General features: G+C 35.2%; 1 protein-coding gene across 7 annotated transcripts in view; it reads left to right on the top strand.

Annotated features, from left to right (window-relative positions):
- Positions 1-21,182, top strand: part of FRY (FRY microtubule binding protein) — a 514,411-nt gene that overhangs the window by 412,655 nt on the left and 80,574 nt on the right. For all 7 annotated transcript variants that reach the window (XM_051986496.1, XM_051986491.1, XM_051986495.1 and 4 more), the window contains 8 exons: positions 1,016-1,115; positions 1,692-1,863; positions 2,084-2,340; positions 2,901-3,047; positions 4,826-4,994; positions 6,871-6,961; positions 12,790-12,872; positions 19,714-19,864. In XM_051986496.1, coding sequence (XP_051842456.1) covers positions 1,016-1,115; positions 1,692-1,863; positions 2,084-2,340; positions 2,901-3,047; positions 4,826-4,994; positions 6,871-6,961; positions 12,790-12,872; positions 19,714-19,864 — 1,170 coding nt within the window. The remainder of the gene's footprint in view (positions 1-1,015; positions 1,116-1,691; positions 1,864-2,083; positions 2,341-2,900; positions 3,048-4,825; positions 4,995-6,870; positions 6,962-12,789; positions 12,873-19,713; positions 19,865-21,182) is intronic.

Here is a 21,182-nt window from a genome sequence, read left to right as displayed (position 1 = left end):
AATCCCCCAATTTCTAAGAATCCCAAACTAGGTTAGCAGTAAAAGGGAATATATTTGGGCATCTCAAGAAATTCTCTCAAAAATTATAAAAGTCCCTTAAATGTATTAAATGAGAAATTGCCTTTATAGAGACAACTTCATGCACTGATGATTTTTAAAGAAATGGTCCTGCATAGGAATCATTTTTCATATCAGTGCTTTTCCAGCCCTCATTCTCATCTTTTCTTAAACTTTCTTTCTGATAGGAATGTATTTGTAGTGGGCTTGTACCTTTCAAAAAAAATTCTTTTAAAAATGGAATTTCTTAGACATTATAATTACTACTGGAAGTTGGTCCTAAATCAAAAAGAAAATAACAGGAAAGAGAACAGGTATGGAATGTTTATACCCCCAGGCTAACCACAGCACTCTGAGGTTAGACTTGAGGGGAATGTCAGTCATTCTACATTTACAAAGATGCCATTCACTAGTTGGCCACCTTAATCCCCAGTGTGAGGAGTGACCCATTTTCCACTCTAGAAAACAGCAAATGTTAGAAAATATACACATCAAATAGCAATCATCTTTAAACTAGTATTGCATAGCAAGAAATAATGCATTTAATAATTTTTAAATTCTATGTAAGTATTCCTGTAACAGTCTTGTAATTAAAGATATGCCCAAGTACACTATGTATAATTTGTATCAAGCAGTGAACTGCCAAGAAACAACATACTGTTGCTGTCTTATTTTTTGGTTTTCTATGCAAATGTGTTTATGGAAGAATTCAAGTATATTTACTTTGTACCATACCAGATTTGGAAACAGAAAGGGATGTTTTTGTGTTCACATCTGGCAATATGAACAGTAACAGAATGAGGCAGGGGTAGCTAACATGATGGAAATGGTATTGGTAAATATGAATAAAATTAATATACTTTTAATAGGCCACATAGAATTTTTATGAAACTAATTAATGATTTTTTTAAAGTTATCAGCTATACTGGCTTATAAAATTGGATTATTTATTTTTCAGGAACTATCCCTTCGACATAGTGACTTTATTAAACCTTGTTCTATTCAAGGCCTCTGATACCAATAGAGAGATTTATGAAATTTCCATGCAACTCATGCAGGCAAGTACTATTTAGTTTCTTGAAACATTCTGCTTTTAAACACAGAACAGAGATACATCTAATTTAATTTCCCATAAAATACGCTTTCTGATTCCAAGATTGGCCCTCTATCCATTATACCACACTCTGTTTGCTTGCCTATTTCTATCTTGCTGTGTTTCTGTCTTTCTTTCTGTACATATAAATAGTATTATATTTACATTACATTATACATATCATTATACATCATGTATTATATTTTTGAAATTAATAAGTTAAAAATACATTTACAATGAGTTGAAAATATATATAGCTTTTACTATATACATGTGTATATATCCTTTATATATGGTACGTGCACACATATTCAGCTCATTAGTTTCAAAAAAGAATCTGTGATTAAATTATACAGGAAATAATTCCTATATTTAATACAGGAAAAAATTTGATTCCTTATCTTTAAGTATTCATTTTACTATATTCATTAATTTTAGTTTTTGTTAATATTATTTTGAAATGCTAAGAATCAACTAATGATTGATGGAATATTATTATTAATTTCTTGGTTCTATTTCTCACTTTTCTATCACTTCATAGATTTTAGAAGCAAAACTTTTTGTATATTCAAAGAAGGTAGCTGAACAAAGACCTGGAACTATTCTCTATGGAACACATGGTCCATTACCACCTCTCTACAGTGTATCACTAGGCCTACTTTCGTATGAACTGGCCAGGATGTATCCTGAGCTCACCCTTCCTCTTTTCTCAGGTACTTAAGGAATATTTGATAATGTTATGTACAATTATAAAAGTCGCTTTCCTTCGCACTTCATTTAGGAGCTGTACTAATGAAAAAAATTCATAATTGCTTTGGCTTAGTTATGTCACAGTGCCTGGTATATAGTAGGCATTTAATAAATGCTTATTATGATGATTTTGATGAAATTCATGTTTAAATTCATGTTTTCATTCCCTGTGCTTATCTTTAGAAGTGAGCCAGAGATTCCCTACAACACACCCCAACGGGCGTCAGATTATGCTCACCTATCTGCTTCCCTGGCTTCACAACATTGAACTGGTCGACAGTCGGCTCCTCCTCCCAGGCTCCAGCCCCAGCACTCCAGAAGATGAAGTCAAGGACAGAGAAGGAGAAGTTACCGGTTCATTTGGCCTGAAAGGAAATGGCTGGGGTTCTCCAGAGGCTACCTCCCTGGTCCTTAATAATCTCATGTATATGACGGCCAAGGTAAAGCAAGATGGATATCTTTCCTAGAATAATCAAGCAAGCCACAGTTGTGTCTGTGTCTGTGTCTGTGTGTGTGTGTGTGTGTGTGTGTGTGTGTGTGTGTACACACATACACACACACACACACACACACACACATATATATATATATATATATATATATATATATATATATATATATTTTTTTTTTTTTTAATTGAGTCTCCCTATTTTTCCTGGGTCAGAAATACAGACCCATTTCTATTTCTAATCAGAAATTTGAACCTTCTCCATTTTTCTGACATGGGCTAATTTCTCCCTCCTTAGTGAGCCTCATGGCCCTTTACTCCCAAAGTCTCCACATATCATTGCCACATTTAGGGTGGACAGTTTATCAGCTTTAACCCCATTCTAACTTAGAACCTACAAACTCAAGGGATTCCTCAGCCTCAGTCTCCCCTAATAGCAAAGAATACAGGCTTGTGTGATGCTGGATTTGAGTATAATTTTTAGAAATTTTTTTATATTAACTTTGTCCCCCTCTTTCTCGAGTTCCTCTTTTTTATTTCTATCTTTTGTAGTATGGAGATGAAGTTCCAGGACCAGAAATGGAAAATGCTTGGAATGCCCTAGCTAACAACGAGAAGTGGAGTAATAATCTGAGAATCACCCTGCAGTTTCTAATTAGTCTGTGTGGGGTCAGCAGTGATACTATCCTCTTGCCTTATGTGAGTATCTTTTGGGTTTTGAAGATTTGGCTTTAAGTGGGTCAATTTACAATGCACTGAATGATTTAATATTTGTTATAGAAATGTGAGAGTTGGCAGATCACACTGATCTCCTAGGGGTCTCACCTAAGATATTTGATACTAGTCCCCCTACCTCAGGCAGGAGACAAGCTTCCTGATGTTTTTTAATATTAATGCTGATATGGAAACAGGTGTATGATTATATAATATCTTAAAGCTAGGAAGAAATCATATAAATCTAGACCCATTCTCTTTACAGTGAATTTTCTAGTGGGGAGGAATAGTGCCAGGTTGAGAATTACGGGCAAATTAACTGCTAAGGTAGAGGCAGAAATATTAGATAAAAGTTTGAAGATAAGAAAATGTTTCCTTAAACTTCTCAAAGTTCCATTCCTTCCAGAATAGATCCCAGCAATACCCTGAGAGTATCTTCCAGTCAAATTGCTGCCCACAGGAATTCTAGTACCCTAAGCAGAAACACTAATAATATTTTGTCATCAGTGGTCATTTACATTCTCAATTTCTTCTAGTAAACACTTCCCTGTTGTCCACATCAGAAAGCTCAAGATCCTTTGACTATGGGGACTCTGATATCAGACCAGGTTGATCATAATAGGGTTGATGATGATGATGATGATAATGATAACAACAACAATATTTAATATTACATAATGTTTTAATATTTGTAAAGATCTTCATGGTTACTCATTTTATTCTTACAACAATCTTGGAAAGTAGCAGGATCAATATTATAAAGTGTTTCAAGTTGGGATTCTGCTGCCATTGATATAGTTTCTATAAGGCCATTCTGATGATGGATATAGATAGACAGGCAGATAGACATTATATAGGTAGGTAGGTAGGTAGGTAGGTAGATAGGATAGATTTTTATCTAAAATTATTTTCTTTCCAAATTTAGCAGACAGAAAAAATATAACATAGTATTTCTTAGATCCCATGTGTCTATCTGGTATTTTTTGTTATTAGCTAAACTGGAATGTTAAAACACTTTTATGAAGATTGATGTTTTTTGTGATTTTTAAAAACTGCTTTTTTTCCCAGGGAAGTTTGAACTTCCCTGCTGTTAGGGTGCTTTGGAGGCAGAAGTACAAGCTCGATTTCAGATTGGATAGCTGAGTTGGCAAATTTGTCTACTGGTCCACAAAAGCTTTCATCTAACCTTATTTTTAAATGGTAAAAATACAAAAAAGCAACCAAAACTCCCTGATTTCTTAAGGAGGAGGGAATGGCAGAAAGTTCAATTTCTTTTTAAACAAAAATAACTAACATTTTTTCCATGTTTTATATAAATAAAATTCTTTCCTAAAATATAACCATATAGGTCAAGTTTTCAGTATGGAGAAAATGCATATGCCTCAAAGGCAAAGCACATGAATTTCACCAACATTCATTCATTAAATATAACAAAATCTTTAGAGTATTCAACTTGGCCCTATTTTCAAGAAGACAGATACATAGGTAGGTAGGTAGGTAGAAAGGTAGAGAGATAGATAAACCTATCAGTTACATAGATGGAAATTCAAGTAGATAGGACAGCATAATTGCAAAGATCATTTAATTCAGGAATAATCTTCAGAGTCAGAGAGTGCTTTGTATTGATCTCAGTTTATTGGTAATTTCTTCCAAATCTGGCTAATGATGCCCTTCAGATGAGTTTATAGTCACCATCTATGCCATTCTTAATCTTGACTTCTTACATTTTGCAATCTGAAAATTATCCTTTCCTTCTCACTTAGATTAAGAAGGTAGCAATATACCTGTGTCGCAATAACACCATTCAAACCATGGAGGAGCTCTTGTTTGAGCTGCAGCAGACAGAGCCAGTAAACCCCATTGTCCAGCATTGTGATAACCCACCCTTTTACCGGTTCACCGCCAGCAGCAAGCCCTCAGCTGCTGCTTCGGGTAGGAGTTTAAACTTTTTTTTATTATTGGTGTAGAATTTAGCATTCATTTACTGCTATTCAGGGAGCAAAGGCAGCTAGATAGAAAATGGTGTCACGTGTCCAGAGGTATGCTGGAGCCCGCTTGTACTGGCTGATGAGAACTGATAGTTAAATTTTCTGTGTCAGCATTTCTGTACTCCAGAAACCGGCAAATGCTACACATCAAAACCAAATTTCTTGTTTTGTTGATTGTCTAAGCTTAAGAAAGTAATGGAAAAAAATTAATAATGCAGATCAAAGTGTGCTCTGTATTTTCAAAGGGCCAGTTGTTAAACATTTACCAGCATAACACTAATTCATTTTTTTCTTCTCTGTGGAGAAGAAAATTATTCTTGTATAATTCCATAGTTGTTTGTGTGGGATTTTTGTATGTGTGTGTATGTTTTGTGCTTTGTGTGGGATTGCAGATAGGACAGTTTAGAAAGGTTAGCTTGAAACCTTAGGTATCAACTTGGTTTTATAGAAAGTCTTGTTGGAAAAGCACATAGTCTAATAGCTTCAGCTTCTTTTCGATTCAGGCTAAATCCAGTCAATCCATCAATAAGCAATTATTAAGTCTTTGCTATGTGTTAGGCACCATGCTAATTGCCGAGGATATAAAGAAAGGCAAAAATATCTAGCCTCTACTTTCTAGTCCCTCCTTCCTGGACCTTTACTTGGGGGAACCTTTTCCTATGTCTGGCTAAAATAATACCAAATCGTATTACTTCAAAAAAGATAAATGCCATGAGTGAGTGATATTGATGCTCAAAGAGTGGAGAGGAAGGAGAGGCTCTTCTCACTGAAATAACCCATCCTTCATGAGAATGTAGAGTTGGAGACAGAACATTTCAGGTAGAAGGAATGGTGTGATAACAACAGCTATGACAGTTCACATTTGCATAGCACATTGAGGTTTCTAAACCACTACAAATGTTATGATCAGAAAAAATTAGGAACAAAAAATCCCAGCGCAGCAGAGTAGTCCAGTTTGGCCAAGTGCACGACTTACATAGGAGTATATGGATTAGAGTCAAATTTTGTTGATCTCAATGTCATGCTGAGGGGATTGGACTTGTAGGTAGTAGAGGTGCATTGAAGGTTTTTGAGCAGGGGGTAACATAATCTAAACAATGAATTAGGGAAAATAAATTCAGACCAAAGGGGGAAAGACTGGAGGCTAGGAGACCCATTAGGAAACTCTCCAAGTACTCCATGGATAGCTAATAAGCACAGTGGGAATGGGGGGCAGGGAATAGACAAGAAAAACATGCAAAGGAAGAATTGACAAGATTTAATGATTATTCGGAAGAAGAGCAAGGGGATGGTGACTGTTCAAGGGTTCAGAGGCTGGTAAAGAAAATTCTGGTACTAACATTAAAAAGGTTGGGGAGTGAGGGAATTGATGCATTCCTTTTTAAACCTGTTATGATGAACATGATTTGCTTTTACAAAAGTTTTTGGTCTCTAGTTGATTCTCCCTATTGGCCTTAATTCCAATGCATAGTCACAGGAGGACAGAAAGGAGAGCAGAAGCATACTACAGCATGTCAGCAGCAGGCTGGCCATGATAAACAGCTTCATCATCTGGATGGCCAGGAAGCTAGAGGAATGTTGTAGCCTTCGATTATAAGAAGGCTAAGGAAGTTTGGTTTTGAAGATGTCTGAACCGTCTCCCTTTTGGTGTTATGGTCTTTATGGTTACTTACATTCTCAGATTTTGCCAAGAACATAAGAAATCTTCGAAAAGCCTAGACAGAGAATGCTGTCCTCAGATGACTTGGGGTCCTTAGGTTGCATCCTTGTTTTTGTTTGTTCGTTTATTCTGAGTATCTTTCTTTCAACCTTATGCACAGGAACCACTTCCAGCAGCAACACTGTAGTAGCTGGCCAGGACAGTTTCCCAGATGTGGAGGAAGGCAGGACGGTGAAAGAAAACGATGAGAGGTTGGTGCACATTTTATTAAATCTTTAGCATGCAATATTCTTGTTTGTTATCTGGGATTTTTTTTTCTCTTAAAATTGACTCACCTCCATTACCTTTCCCAATCCATTTCTTCCTGTGCTAATTGGCCTTCTTATCATATCAAGGACAGGAGCTGTATTGCTAGTTTAGTTTTTCATTTAATATATTACCAAAGACTCTTAGCCCTTGTCAGAAGGTCCCAATGGTGTCACATATTGTTCCCTGATCAGAAAAAGAAGAAAAAGTATACATCCACAGGGTCACTCTTTCCCTTTGCTAAAATTGAACAAAATTGACTTAGTTTCTTCTGTCATCTTTAACTCAAAGGTGGAAAAATAAAAAAAAACGATCAGAAAAAGTGACTCACTCTCTTCTGGGATGCATTTACTGACCCAAAAATTTTAATAAATACTGTTGAATAGATATTCCATTGAATAAATACTATTACATGTTCCATTTCATGAATAGTAAGTGTAAGTAGAGGAGGATGAGTTTCAGCCTTATAAACAGTCACACACAGTGTCTGATTTACTGGGTGATTTCTCATAGGTAAACTGGGGCAAATAAACCACTGAGGGTGAACTCTATAAAACTGAGAAAACCTATACCATAGATAAATTTAGTGGCTACTTGGTACATAATAAGAGCTTAATAACTATTAGTTGGATGACCATTCAGTTGACAAAGCATATGATATCCCAAAGAATATGTTCTCCATTGTAAATGGCATAACTCTATTTGATCAAGATTGAGCCAATCAATAAATAAAGTACTTGACCTAGAATCAGAAAGCCCAAAGTTAAAATTTGGCCTCAGATACTAACTACATGTTTGTTCATTATTTTTGTCCCATACTGTGCCCAAGTTCTTCCATTGAAGTCCTGGGATACCGCAATGGTGTGTGGAAATGGAAAAGTCTTGGAAGTAGAGCCAGTAGTAAAATGAGAATGTTCTCCTTGCAGTTGGGGTTAAGTGACTTGCCCAGGGTCACACAGCTAGGAAGTGTTAAGTTTCTGAGGCCAGATTTGGACTCGGGTCCTCCTGATTTCAGGGCTAGTGCTCTATCCACTGCACTACTTTGCTGCCCCGAGAATGTTCTCCTTTGAAAGGGAATGAGCTTGTGTGAACTATTCATCATTCCTTATTTGAAATCTGGTTTTTCTATCATGATTCATTTGGAAACAGGAAGAGTTAGAAATAGTTTTGAAAATACTGATATGCCATCACTAAGGAGGTTTCTGTAGAACTTGAGTTTCTAAACTCTCATGCTCATTGAATAGTGATGATAATAATACCTAATATTCATATAGTGTTTTAAGGGACAAGTCATTTATCATTAGGACCAACAGACCCTTTATAGGGAGCTTTTTTTAGGTTAGCTACCATTTTTCCTATTAGAAAAAAAAAAGATGTATTAATTTATCTATGTGGATATATGCATACATAAGTATTTATGTATATGCACATATTGTTTATATGTATGTATATCTGAATATATAGTTCAAGGATTCATGATCTCATTGGTGTGAGTACAATACTTGAACAGTTTACTAGATGAACTTTGAGAGTTGCTATAATTGAAAAATTTATCACTCTGCAGCCAACCCAGTGTTAAGCTTTTCCAAACATAGATACATTGATCCTAAGATGAAAGGTATGCTAACCAATCATCAGTGCCACGTATCAAATTTGGTAGGACCCACCAAAACTTATGGTCTATTGGTATAACTTTCCAAAACCCAAGATTGCCTCAAATTCACCAACACAACAGAGGAGGACGTTGTAAAAATGTACTTGTATGCCATTAAATTCCTTTATCGTGATAATAAAACATGGAATAAAAACAAGACTATTCCATCCAGCCTATGAGAAGAGTTGGGGCATTTTGCATCATTACCTGTTTTTTGTTCTTGAGTCCTGAACTTTTTAATTTTTACTTAAGTGAGTTAGCCGAGTTACATGCTCTGGGCAGCCTTCTTACCCACTCTTTCTGCTGCTGACCTTTCTTTACTTTCATCTGTACTATTTGCGCCTGGGAAATTTCCATGTACATTCCTCCAGATACCAGAGTCATCTTTTTCCATTAGAGGGAATGGAACTTGTGGAGAGGTCAAATGATGTTTTCAGGATTACTTAGGGACAGAATTCTGAATCAGTCCCAGGAATCCTGAATTTGTGGACCTGGCTCATTAATGTTCATTTTGATAGGATCAGTGAAATCAATAGAACAATTTTGTCTAGTGTGAAGTGGTCCTTTTGAAATAATAATCTTGGGTTGCCTCTTTTTTTCACTGTTCAATTTCTTTACCTTCTACTCCTCAGATACTTAGAAGAATTTCAATGGAAAATGAATAGCTATAATTGTAATTGAAATTCAAGTGTTTTTTTTTTTTAAATCCACCAGAAATTTGTTCTCTTGTAATAAAAAAGAGGGTTTTCTGCAAGAATTCTGCTTTTTCAATAAATGTTAAGCATGGAATTTGAACAATAACCTCCGAATAATCACTAAAGGTATAGGCCTACTGGTTGGTTGGTTGTTTTTTTAGTCAATTAACGAACATCTATTAAGTATCTACTATATGCTAGGCACTGTGCCAAAGACTTGGGAAGATAAAAAGAGGCAAAAAATAGAACCTGCCCCCAAGGAGCTTACAATCTTATCTAATTTTTCAAAGACTTCCAGAAGTTCCAAGAACTTGATGATTGGCAATGCCTTGTAAGAAGTCTCTTGTCTGAATCCCAAATTTCCACATTATCTGTAGAAAATCTGAAAATATTCTGGGACCCTGTGCCTAGCTGACCCTCAGTTATTGTTGGAACCCTCCTTCGGATTTAATCCAGTTCTTGAGTCTGGAGTGCTCCTAGGATAACATCCCAAAGCCATAGTCCCCAAAATGGATGAAATCTAAAGGCCACTAAAATGATTTGAGGGAATAGTTATCTTGCTTGTGGTTAAAATCTCCAAAAGAAATTCCACAACCTCCTAAAAATGTGTTTCACTTAGTCAACAAACATTTATTAAATACCTGTTACGTGCCAAACATAATCACAGTGTGCAGTCACTGATGTCTGAGGAGACAAAGCAAGACCCCAAAAATGTCCCTGTTCTTAAGGAGTTCATACTTTAATGGATTTCATAGATTCACTTTGACTTAAATCCTTTCTACTTTGTGTGTATAAATATAAAACTGTCATTTGTCTACTTCTTTCTTAAAATTCCTCCTCAATCCAGACTGAAACTGATTTTTTTCAGCCTAGGAAAAGAATAAGAATAATTGCCACTTAGAATCCTGATTTCTGTTTTCCTTTACTAATTGTGTCTTTACTGAGACACACAAAATCAGACCTTCCCAATCCTCTATAAGAATTCTGCATTATTTAATTCAATTAAATTCAATTAGCATTTATTAAGCACCTATTATATGTTGGGCACTATTCATTAGTCTCCACTTTTCCTTCTCTAGACTGGATTATCACCAAGATAGAATTCATTTTATTAGATAAACAAAAACTGACACTAGCTCCAGCCTGCTGCTGAGCTTCTAAAAAGGGAAAGGGAGATTGTCATTTATTCTGCAGCCCATCTCTTCTCCAGCTCTCCAAATAGGATTTGATGGAATTATGGGGGGAAAGCAGCTTATGTCACAGTTTCCTCCTGATATTTACAAAGTCAGCAGAAGCTGTGAGCCCATGGAAATCGCCAGATGTGGAACTCTTTCATGAAACTGTTTTTGTCTTTTACCAAATGATGTCTGGGCTCAGCACATGTTGTTTACAGTTTTGATATTTGTCAGCATAAATATAATTAAAGAACTTCTTCACAAGGTAATAGAAAGTTTACCACTGTTCTAATCTCTTAAGTAATGGTCTCATTTGAAGTATTGCATGGCCTGATTTGGAATACTACATTATGAAACTAAGCAGATGTCCCAGATGTTTTGTTTTCCAGGTTCAGAAAGTAGCAATTCAAATAAACAAAACAAAACAAAAAGATAATGGGAAAGAATGTATAAAGTACAAAGTTGCTGGAAAAATCCTGATTGATGTAAGAAAAGAAGCTGCTATTTATATCTAAAGAAAGATGAATAAAACCCAAAGTCACTGTAGTTGTTTCTGGAGTTTAGTTGGCATAGATCATACTATTTTGACATTATCACCCTAATGTCAGGTCTCTCAAAGATGTCTTAGATGTAAGAAAGGGAAAGAGAAATTGCTCTTCCTCCATTGGCATGGAGGAGCCAAATTGAATGATAGGTCCATTCCAGTGTTCTCCACCACTCTTAAAGGGAGGGAAACAGAAAGTTGGGCATTATATGGGGGGAGAAGGGGAACGCCAGCACTGCACAGAAAATTATAGTAAAGCAAAGTTTAAAAAAAAAAAAGTCACCTGTTGATTGAATTGCTCTTTGGATAGTCCCAGATTTACCAGATAATTGTTCTGGTTGAATACAGACACGAAAACAAAGCTTCCCTGTGTCTGTTCCCCATTACATAAGATAGAAACCAAAATGCCCATCTCTCTCCTTTATTTTATAGGTTTATTGTAATAGTAAACCTAATATTAGCTACGAAATCCCTTAGAGCTCTGAAGAGAAAAGGTACTTTATAAATCCATGTTATTATTATTTGTTAACCCCAGGAAAGAAACTGTGGAGGAAAGCTTCTCTGTATAATTAGACCTTCATTCTGCAGCTATTTTCTAAAAAGCCTCAGGCCAAGTGAAGCAAGTCAAGAAGATATAGTCCCAAACTTGATATACCTTGATTTATTTATTTCTTCTTCTCTTAAACTTATACTGTAGCTTTCAATATGGTCTTTGTATATCTGCCAAGGTCCTCCAGAAAACTAGAAAGACTGTGATCTTTCAGAAACAAGCATACAGAAAACTCCTACTGCTATGATCATGTGGCTGTGATCAAGAACAATTACCAACCAATTGATGGGCAACCTAAATGGTATAATAGAGAGTGTTGAACTTGAAAGACCCAAGTCCAAATCCTAACTCAGACACTTTCTAACTGAGTAATCCGGGCAAATCACTTAACATCTATCTGCCTTAAGTTCCTCATCAGAAAAATGAGAATAATAATAGTAACAATCTCCCAAGATTGTTGTGAACTTCAAATAATAACTTATTCTAAAACTTTAAAGCACCACATTAATGCTACCTAGACCTATATTTTTGTTGTTCAGTCATGTCTGAGTCTTTGTGACCCATTTGAGCTTTTTTTGGCAAAGATACTGGAGTGATATGTCATTTCCTTTTCCATCTCATTTACTGATGAGAAACTGAGATCAATGGGGTTAAGTGACTTGCCCAGGATCACAAAATTGGTAAGTGCCTGAGCCCAGATTTTATCTTGGATCTTTCAAACTCCAAGCCCAGCAATCCATCCACTGTGCCACCTAGCTCTCCAGCCCTATATAAATGCTAGCTATTATTATTTATGAAACCCTTCCTCTGTGCCAAGTGTCGTGCTTAGTTCTGGAGATACAAAGGCAAAAATGAAATCATCCCTGTCCTAAAGAAAGCTTACATTCTGTTTAGAGATACAAAAAATATATAAATAAGTATTTGCAAAACATGTTTTAAAAATAAATACAAGGAAAACCAGAAAGGGTTCCCCAAACAGCTTCCTTGATGAAAAAATTATGAATCTTTTTTTGCAGGGGTCTCTAAGTATTTCTTGAATTGAATTAGATTGAATCAGAGTGCTTTCTGAAAGAAGTGTCCTCAAAAGTGATTAAATAATAATTTTTATTATTAATTATACATATTTTAAATTAAAGTTTATTTTTGCATTTGAAGGTTCAGTAATGTCATCAGAGCCCATACTCGGCTAGAATCAAGATACAGCAATAGCTCTGGAGGTTCCTATGATGAGGACAAGAGTAAGTACTAATTGGTGAATCTGTTAAAGTGAAAATGTGAAATGCTAAATGAAAAGGGAACAAATAGACTAAGAATCACAGTGCTCTAAATATTCTTGGTCTAATTAACTACCAGAGGGTACTTGAGGAGCAGCTTGATCTAATGAATAATGGATTTAGATTCCATTTTAACTCCTCTGGCCATAGAGTCAAATAGACTCCATATCCCATCTCTGGCTGTGGAATCATTAACTTCTAAGAGTATTTGCTTCCTCATCCATAAAAGAGAAATAATAATAACAGCCAAGAATATCCATACAATTATAGTATGTGAGGAGGGATAAAATGAGGTTATATACGTAAAGCACTTTGAAAACATTAAAGCATTCTATTAAAATGTCAGTTATTACTATTTTTATTATTATGGATCCACAGATGTGATGTCAGGAATTTACTCTTGCTATCTGCACAGGGTTCATCACCTGAAAGCTATGGAGAAATAAGAAGTCCAATTAAAATTCAAAATCCTGCCCAGATCCTTGCTTTTCCCTTTATGCATAATGAATGTAAAGTGCTTTATCATTATCATGATGTGCTGGTTAATATGAGTTCTTAATCAGTATGACTCATTCATAACATTCTTCCTTGCTGCTAGGAAAAAAAAAAGTATTATTGATATTATAAGGGTGAGTTAAAAAAGAAATGGTGAAAATTTGACAATGGCAGGGAAGAGAGGGAAACTACATTTTGTTAAATACTTTTAAAAATGTCCATTTGCAAGAATGTCCTAGCCTGTGGACCCAACTCACCTAAATCTCTCTGCTTTGATGCTGGTTTTATCTACATCTGGCACTTAATTGACAGTTAAAATCTAATTGAGCTCAGAGATAAATTTGCAACATTATTTTTCTTGTAATTTGGACAGATGGACAAACAAAAGAGTCCAGGCATTTTATCTTATTAAGCCTCAAGCTTCTGCTTCAGGCACCAGGGTACAAAGTAGCACTTGTCTTCACATGATAGAAATGCTGGATCAAAATAACAGACCTAATAGCATATCTAAGTGCCAAAGAGATTAGTAAAGGGAATTTGAGCAATCAGCTGTTTCTGCTTTAATGTAAATCATGAATATGGTGTTGTCCTCCTGTAAGTGAATTTCAGTTAACAAAACATAGTTTAATTATGGGAAAGAGGAACTAGGTAAAGATGATAACCAAGTTTTTGTGTTATAATGTTGCTGTCTGAGCTAATGTATATTAATTCTCTAATGTCTAGGATAGTAAGAGAAATGAATAATTAAAAATCCACAGATGTTGAAATCCTAGATTTCAATTGTCTGCTTTATACTCTTTTGTGTTTGTAGAGTGAGGGGGAGGGTAGGTTGGACAGTTCCGTGGGGCAGTGGATAGACCACTGGCTTGGAATCAGACTCATCTACATGAGTTCAGCAATAGGACCCTGGACAAGTCATTTAACCCTGCCTCAGTTTCCTTGTCTGCAAAATGGGCTGGAGAAGGAAATAACAAACAAGTCTAGTATATTTGCCAAGAAAACCCCAAATGAGATCATAGTCTCAAAATAAGGACTCAATAACAAAATAGTTTTTCATGAGTGCTCCCTACAAACTAATAATAAAATGAACTGATATGTGATCCTAGACAAGTCCCTTAACCTCTATTTGCCTCAGTTTCCTCTTCTGTAAAATAGCAATTATAAAAGCACCTACTTCCTAGGGTTGTTGTGAGAATCAAATGAGATAATTGTAAAGGACTTAGTGCTACCTAGCACATGGTAAATGTTAGATGTCATTATTATTATAATTATTTGTATTTGTTCTCTATAGTCCTTGTCACCCCCGGCTAGCAGTAAAGTGGACAAATCAGGGATGCAGGCAACCCAAAAGCTAGATAATCAGTTTCTGATTCTGAAAAATGGAGAGTTGTTGCTTAAAGAAAAGTCTGATTCATATGGCAATATACTTGAATCCACATTTTGAGGTGGAGAAAATTGGATTATAAAAAGATCCCTGCTTCTTGATGGGCTTAACACAATAAAATATAGCTCAAGGGGATGTTACATTTCCTGAGCAATTTTATGACATGAATACCTCAGTATTTTGGACAAAAGGACCAATGAGCATATTATTTCTTTTAAATCTTTGGGTCACTGATGATATGTGTTTATGTACTCAGGGCCCTAGGACATAGAATTGAGCAGAAAAATGTAATAAATAAGATAGCCCAAAATTAAACTGCCTATTTAGAGCCCTCCTATATGAAAACCTCACACACTTAGCAGTTATTAGATGAATGAGTCAGAGGGTAATTATAATAAAAAGCAAGCTAATAATCATGCCATCATATGAACCTAACTCTTGTGACTCCAGGGGAAAAGAGCCACAGAAGTATTTGTAGGAGTAGAAGTCACTATAAATTCAAACAAGATATAATTTGTCATTTCATGCTATACATGTTCTTATTTTTTCTTATAAATGTGAAATCTGTTGTACTCTTAACAAGACTATGGGATTCAATTTTTTTTTATTGTAAAAAGTCTCTAATCTAATTGATAAAAAGAAAATGTTAGTGGGCTACTTAACTTAAATTTGTTCTTGGAATACTATGAGGCAATTTTATTTTATGTGGTCATTTCAGACCACAAAAAATCATTGAATAGTAAACATTCATCTATTCAGAATATTAGCATTGAGAGCAGTATTTTAACTGATTACAAAGAAACTGAATAAGCTCACCAACCTGGTGTCTCAGAGATACCATAAGTTCCCAAGTAAGGGCCATTCTAATAAAATATTTACTAATCATTAGCCTACTAATAAGAATTCACGTTTCTTTGGTACTTTAAGGTTTACAAACTGCTTGCCTAGAAACAACCCTGTAAGGTAAAAAGTGGATAGAACAAGTAATATTATCTCTATATTATAGATGAGAAAATTTTCATTCAGCCTTTAGTCCTGTAACTAGTGCCAAGTTAGCCTGACACTAAATTCTACATACAAGGCTACTGGTTTGGTGTTTTCCCACCATCCTTTCATTCTAACCACTCTAACAGTGGTATAGAGTTAGGGATGAAACCTAATTCAGTCCACTCAGCCCTGTGGACTTGCTAAAGAGACCTGGCCGCACAGTGACTCATTGTTGCTTCATTTTATTCTAGTGAAGTCCACAGGCCTTAGTGGCAGTTTACCATTAAGGTCCACTTGGCCCTGACAAAGGGGTTCTTAACCTTGAGTATGTGAACTTTTAATTATTGTTTTTCAGTATAATTAATTTCCTTTGTAATCTTGCATATTTTATTTTATGCTTTTGAAAACATTAATCTGAGAAAACCTCCATGTGTGGGTTTCACCAGACTACCTGAGGGGTCTCTGACACAGAAAATATTAAGAACTCCTGATCTAGAGGAAGTGATAGTATCTAGATCCAAATCCAAATCAATGAAGTTACTACAACATAGCAGTTTGGGAGATCCCCATCTACAAAGTTCTGGTAAACTTTAATGGTAAAATGCCACTTTGGGTTTGAGTCCCAACTCCAGTGTTTGTTAACAATCTGATGTTGGGAAGTCAGCTTTAATTTCCTCATCTATAAAATGGGTATGATTATAAATGGATCCATGCTAAGAGGACCAAATGAAGTATTGTTCTTGAAAGCTATTTATACAGTATAGAGCCCTATATCTTAGAGTATTTTTTGATCACATGCATTGTATTTGAGCAGTTTCCCTAGAGGATATTTTGCTGGACTGAGTTCAACACTTCTCCAGTTAATTCTTTGCTAAGTGAATTTTGAATTGAAACACAGGTGCTAATTTGTTGTCTTTACTTTCCAAATCAATTTAGAGTTGAACACTATTAACCTCATCCTTAATTGCACTAGTTAATTACATAGCCGTGAGCACCTCCTTTTATAACGTCTGCCTGAGTCAATAAATTTGAGTTTGACATTCTTTATTCCAACATCCCCTAAACAACATCCGACAAAAACATATTCACCATTAGTAGAGTTTCGTAGCATAAACGGCTGTGTTGTTTAAGCTTTGTTTTTGAAAGAAGATCCTACTGCTGCATACTTTATGATTAGGGAGGTACACTATTAAAGATGAAGAAAAAATAATAATTCATCTACAGCTTTTAAAATGTGAACAGCTTGCTTTTGAGACTCCCCAGGGCATATTTTCAACTTGGAAAAGAAAGGATAAATTATGCAACTTTATTCATATTATACTGATATGAAAATTCAGTTGTCTCCCTGAGGTTATTAATGACTTCCTAATTGCCAAATTATGTTACTTTTTCTTATTATTCATCTTCCTTAACCTCTCTGCTTCTTTTAACACTTTTGACTATCCCCTCCTTCTAAATCAGAAGTTCTTATCCTTTTTGTGTGTGTGTGCTTACGGACTCCTTCTTGGACTGAATGTTTTAAATGCATAAAATAAAATCTATGGTAATATAAAGGGAAAAAATTATTTTGAAATAGTTTTTTTAGAGTTTTTCTTTAAGTTCTCAAACTTCAAGTTAAGAACTCTTGTACTAAATACTCCTTTCTGTCTTGGTTTCCAAGGCACTCTACTCTTCTGAATCTCCTATTTGTATGCTTTTTTCTTTTTAGTCATTTTAATTGCTGACTTCTGAATTTGAGGTCCAATCAAAGATAAGTCTTCAGCTAGTTTCCTCTTCTTTTATATTCATTTCTTCAGAAATTTTATACATTTCCTTGACTGTAGCAGAAATGGTTCCCAAGATATATAGATATAGATAAGTAGATATCTATATCTATATATCAAGATATATATATATATATCTTGCTTTAATATACTCTTTCCCAAGCTCCATTCATTCTCATCTATCTGTTGGAAAACTACCAGAATGGTCCACTAACATTTCAAAGTGAATACATAGAAAAGAGCTTTAACGAGCAGGGCCAGGAGATCATTATATACTTCAACAACAATACTATATGATGACCAATTCTGATGGACCTGGCCATGCTCAGCAATGAGATGAACCAAACCAGTTCCAATGGAGCAGTAATGAACTGAACCAGCTACGCCCAGCGAAAGAACTCTGGGAGATGACTAAGAACCATTACATTGAATTCCCAATCCCTATATTTTTGCCTACCTGCATTTTAGATTTCCTTCACAGGCTAATTGTACAATATTTCAGAGTGCGATTCTTTTTGTACAGAAAAATAACGGTTTGGTCATGTATACTTATTGTGTATCTAATTTATATTTTAATATATTTAACATCTACTCTTCATTCTGCCATCTGGGGGAAGGGGGGGGAAGGAAGGGAAAAATTGGAACAAGAGGTTTGACAATTGTCAATGCTGTAAAGTTACCCATACATATAATAAAAGGCTATTAAAAAAAATTTTTTTAAAGAGCTTTAAGAATATTCATATCCACGGTAAACTGTCATCTTCCTTTATTAAAATATGAATTGAAACACAGGTGCTAATTTGTTGTCTTTACTTTCCAAATCAATTTAGAGTTGAACACTAAATTTTCCTTTTTCTGTTAAGGTGAGAGCCCTATCATCCTCTTGGTCATCCTAGCTGAAGAACTTGGTCACTTTTGACTCCATCCTCTTCCTAATCTTCCCTCATATTCAATCAGTTGCCAAGTTCTGTTGATTCTATCTCCATAATATCTCTTGTATCTCTCTCCTTTTATATAGATCATCTTTGAACTATGGTAATAGTTGTATTTGTATTTGTATTTGTACAGGTTATCTTTCAGGGCAGCTAGGTGGTGCAGTGGACAGAGCACTGGGTTTGAAATCATGAAAACTAATTTTTTCATGAGTTCAAATCTTATCTCAGATACTTAGTAGTTGTGTAACCCTGGGTCACTTAACCCTGTTTGCCTCCTCATTAGCAAATGAGCTGGAGCAGGCAATGGCAAACCATTCTAGTATCTTTGCTAAGAAAACCCCAAATGAGGTCACAGAGAATTATTTGGATATGAGTTAAAAAAAAAAAAAACTTAAACAAATCCCTCAATGCCCAAAATATGTTAGAATACATTCCATCCTCATCTTTCCCTGTTAAAATACTCTTCTTTAAAGATCCAGCTCAGGTGCCACCTCTTCCATGAAGCCTTTCCTATGATCAATCTCCTCCACATTAAAAATTATTTTTCCTCTTCATATTTTTCTGTATTGTAGAAAATAAATGATTGATTGTCATTATACCTTCTATCATTTATGTATCAGAGAGAGAATTTCCTCTCCCTTGTTATATTGTAAATTCCCATTGGATAAGACCATGCTGTTTAGGGTCGAGTTTTTTGTTTTGTTTTGTTTTGCTTTTTATCCCCAGTAACTATTAGAGGACCTTACATAGAGAATCATAGAATCGTAGATCTTAAATTTGAAGAAGCCATCTTATTTAACTCTCTCATTTTACAGATGAGGAAATTGAGAACAGAAGGGTTAAATCACTTAAAGATTCTTAATAAATTTTTGGTTGAATTGGATCGAACTGAATAGTTCAAAGTTATAACTATTGTGAAATTTGTTCTCTTTCAAATAACAAATAAAAAAACAGGAAGGTGTTATAATAGTTTTGAACTTGCAGTCAGAGAGACCTAGTTTCAAATGATAACTGGGTCATAAGCTTGCTGTATGACTATGGATAAATTACTTATTATTTGTGGGAATCTCAGAGAACTCCATAAACCCATTAGAGATATATTGGTTATGAATGTTAGTGGAGGAAGTTCCCATCTTGAGGAAATCATAAGTGCTTGATAGATTAGAATCTATCTATTAAGTAGTGAATAGGAGCATCTTCCCTAGTGTAAATGAAATATAATTCTCTCTCTTGCCTTGTAGATGATCCAATTTCTCCATACACCGGATGGTTATTGAATATCACAGAGACCAAACAACCACAGCCATTACCTATGCCCTGCACTGGAGGATGCTGGGCACCCCTGGTAGACTACCTTCCAGAAACCATCACTCCCCGGGGACCACTTCACAGGTGAGTTAACTGTTCATTTAAGTATAATGGAATTTTAGTTTGATTAGTCTTTTTTAACAGGGGGCTGTAATGAACTTACTTTGGATTCCAAAATGGATTGAGCTTTAAAAATAATCACAACATAATAGCTTTTTAATTCTCCATGTATTTGCTGGATTTATATCAGCCAAAATATATTCTTGTCCTAGACATAGATCACAAAACTTTTCTGGCCCATTCTGATTTATCCCTAAAAATTCTTCCTGTCACACAACTTTAATTATTTGGAACTTCAGAGAGTAAAGCAAAATAAAGACAAGGAACTTGCATTCCCACTGGTAGGTGGCACAGTAGATAGTGTGGACTTAAAGTCAAGAGGTCCTTAGTTCAAATACAGCTTCAAACATTTATTAGCTGTATGACCCTGGATAAGATTGCCTCTCTGTGCCTCATTTCCTCAATCTGTAAAATGAAGAGAATTATAATAGCATCTACCTTTTAGGATTGTTTTAAGGATAAAAAATAAGATAATTTGCAAATCTTAAAGTACTGTACTATATAAAATATTGGTTATCATTATTATTACCATGAAGATGATGATGATGATTCACTCCTATTACAACATGCTTCCTACCACCTAGTGAATATTGCTTTCAAGTTTGACTGTTTGCTTTTTCTCATGCATATTATCCTACCTTCTATGTCTGTGTCTTTGCACAGGTCTTCTGCATTTTGAATGCTCTTCCTCCTCATTCCTGTGAGCTATAATACCTACTTTTTTCTAAGCTCAGCTCATATACCTCCTCCTGGAGATGCCTTTTCTGATCCACACTCTCTCCCCCCAATTATTATGTTTTCCATGTCCATAAATAAATAAATACATATATATTATATATGTGTGTGTGTGTATTTTTTTTTACTTTTTTTTAATTTTACATTATTTATCCAAAGTAGGCCCCTTAAGGTGAACACCACTGGTTTTGTCTTTGCATTCTCAAAATCACAGCACTTGATACATAATAAATGAGTGCTTAAGAAATGCTTGTGCAACTGAATAAATCAAAATGGAGCTATTTCTTGGAGTAGAGGCCATATGCTCTATTTCCCAACTTAGAGCATTTTCTCTGGCTGCTTCCCATTTCTGAAATCCCTTTTCTGCTCAAATCCTACCTCTCAGATTTCCTGGTTTCCTTCAGGTCTCAACAAAATCTCACCTTCTAAAAGTTTTTCCCAGTCCTCAGTAATTCTAGGACCTTCCCTCTGTTTATTATTTCCCATTTATCCTGTAGATATTCTGTTCACAGATAAATTATTTATCTGTTGTCTCCTCCATCGGACA

This window comes from Antechinus flavipes, chromosome 3, assembly GCF_016432865.1.
Source record: "Antechinus flavipes isolate AdamAnt ecotype Samford, QLD, Australia chromosome 3, AdamAnt_v2, whole genome shotgun sequence".
NCBI lineage: Eukaryota > Metazoa > Chordata > Mammalia > Dasyuromorphia > Dasyuridae > Antechinus > Antechinus flavipes.
The sequence above is the reverse complement of the archived record's forward strand: the minus strand, read 5'-3'. Positions and strand labels throughout refer to the sequence as shown.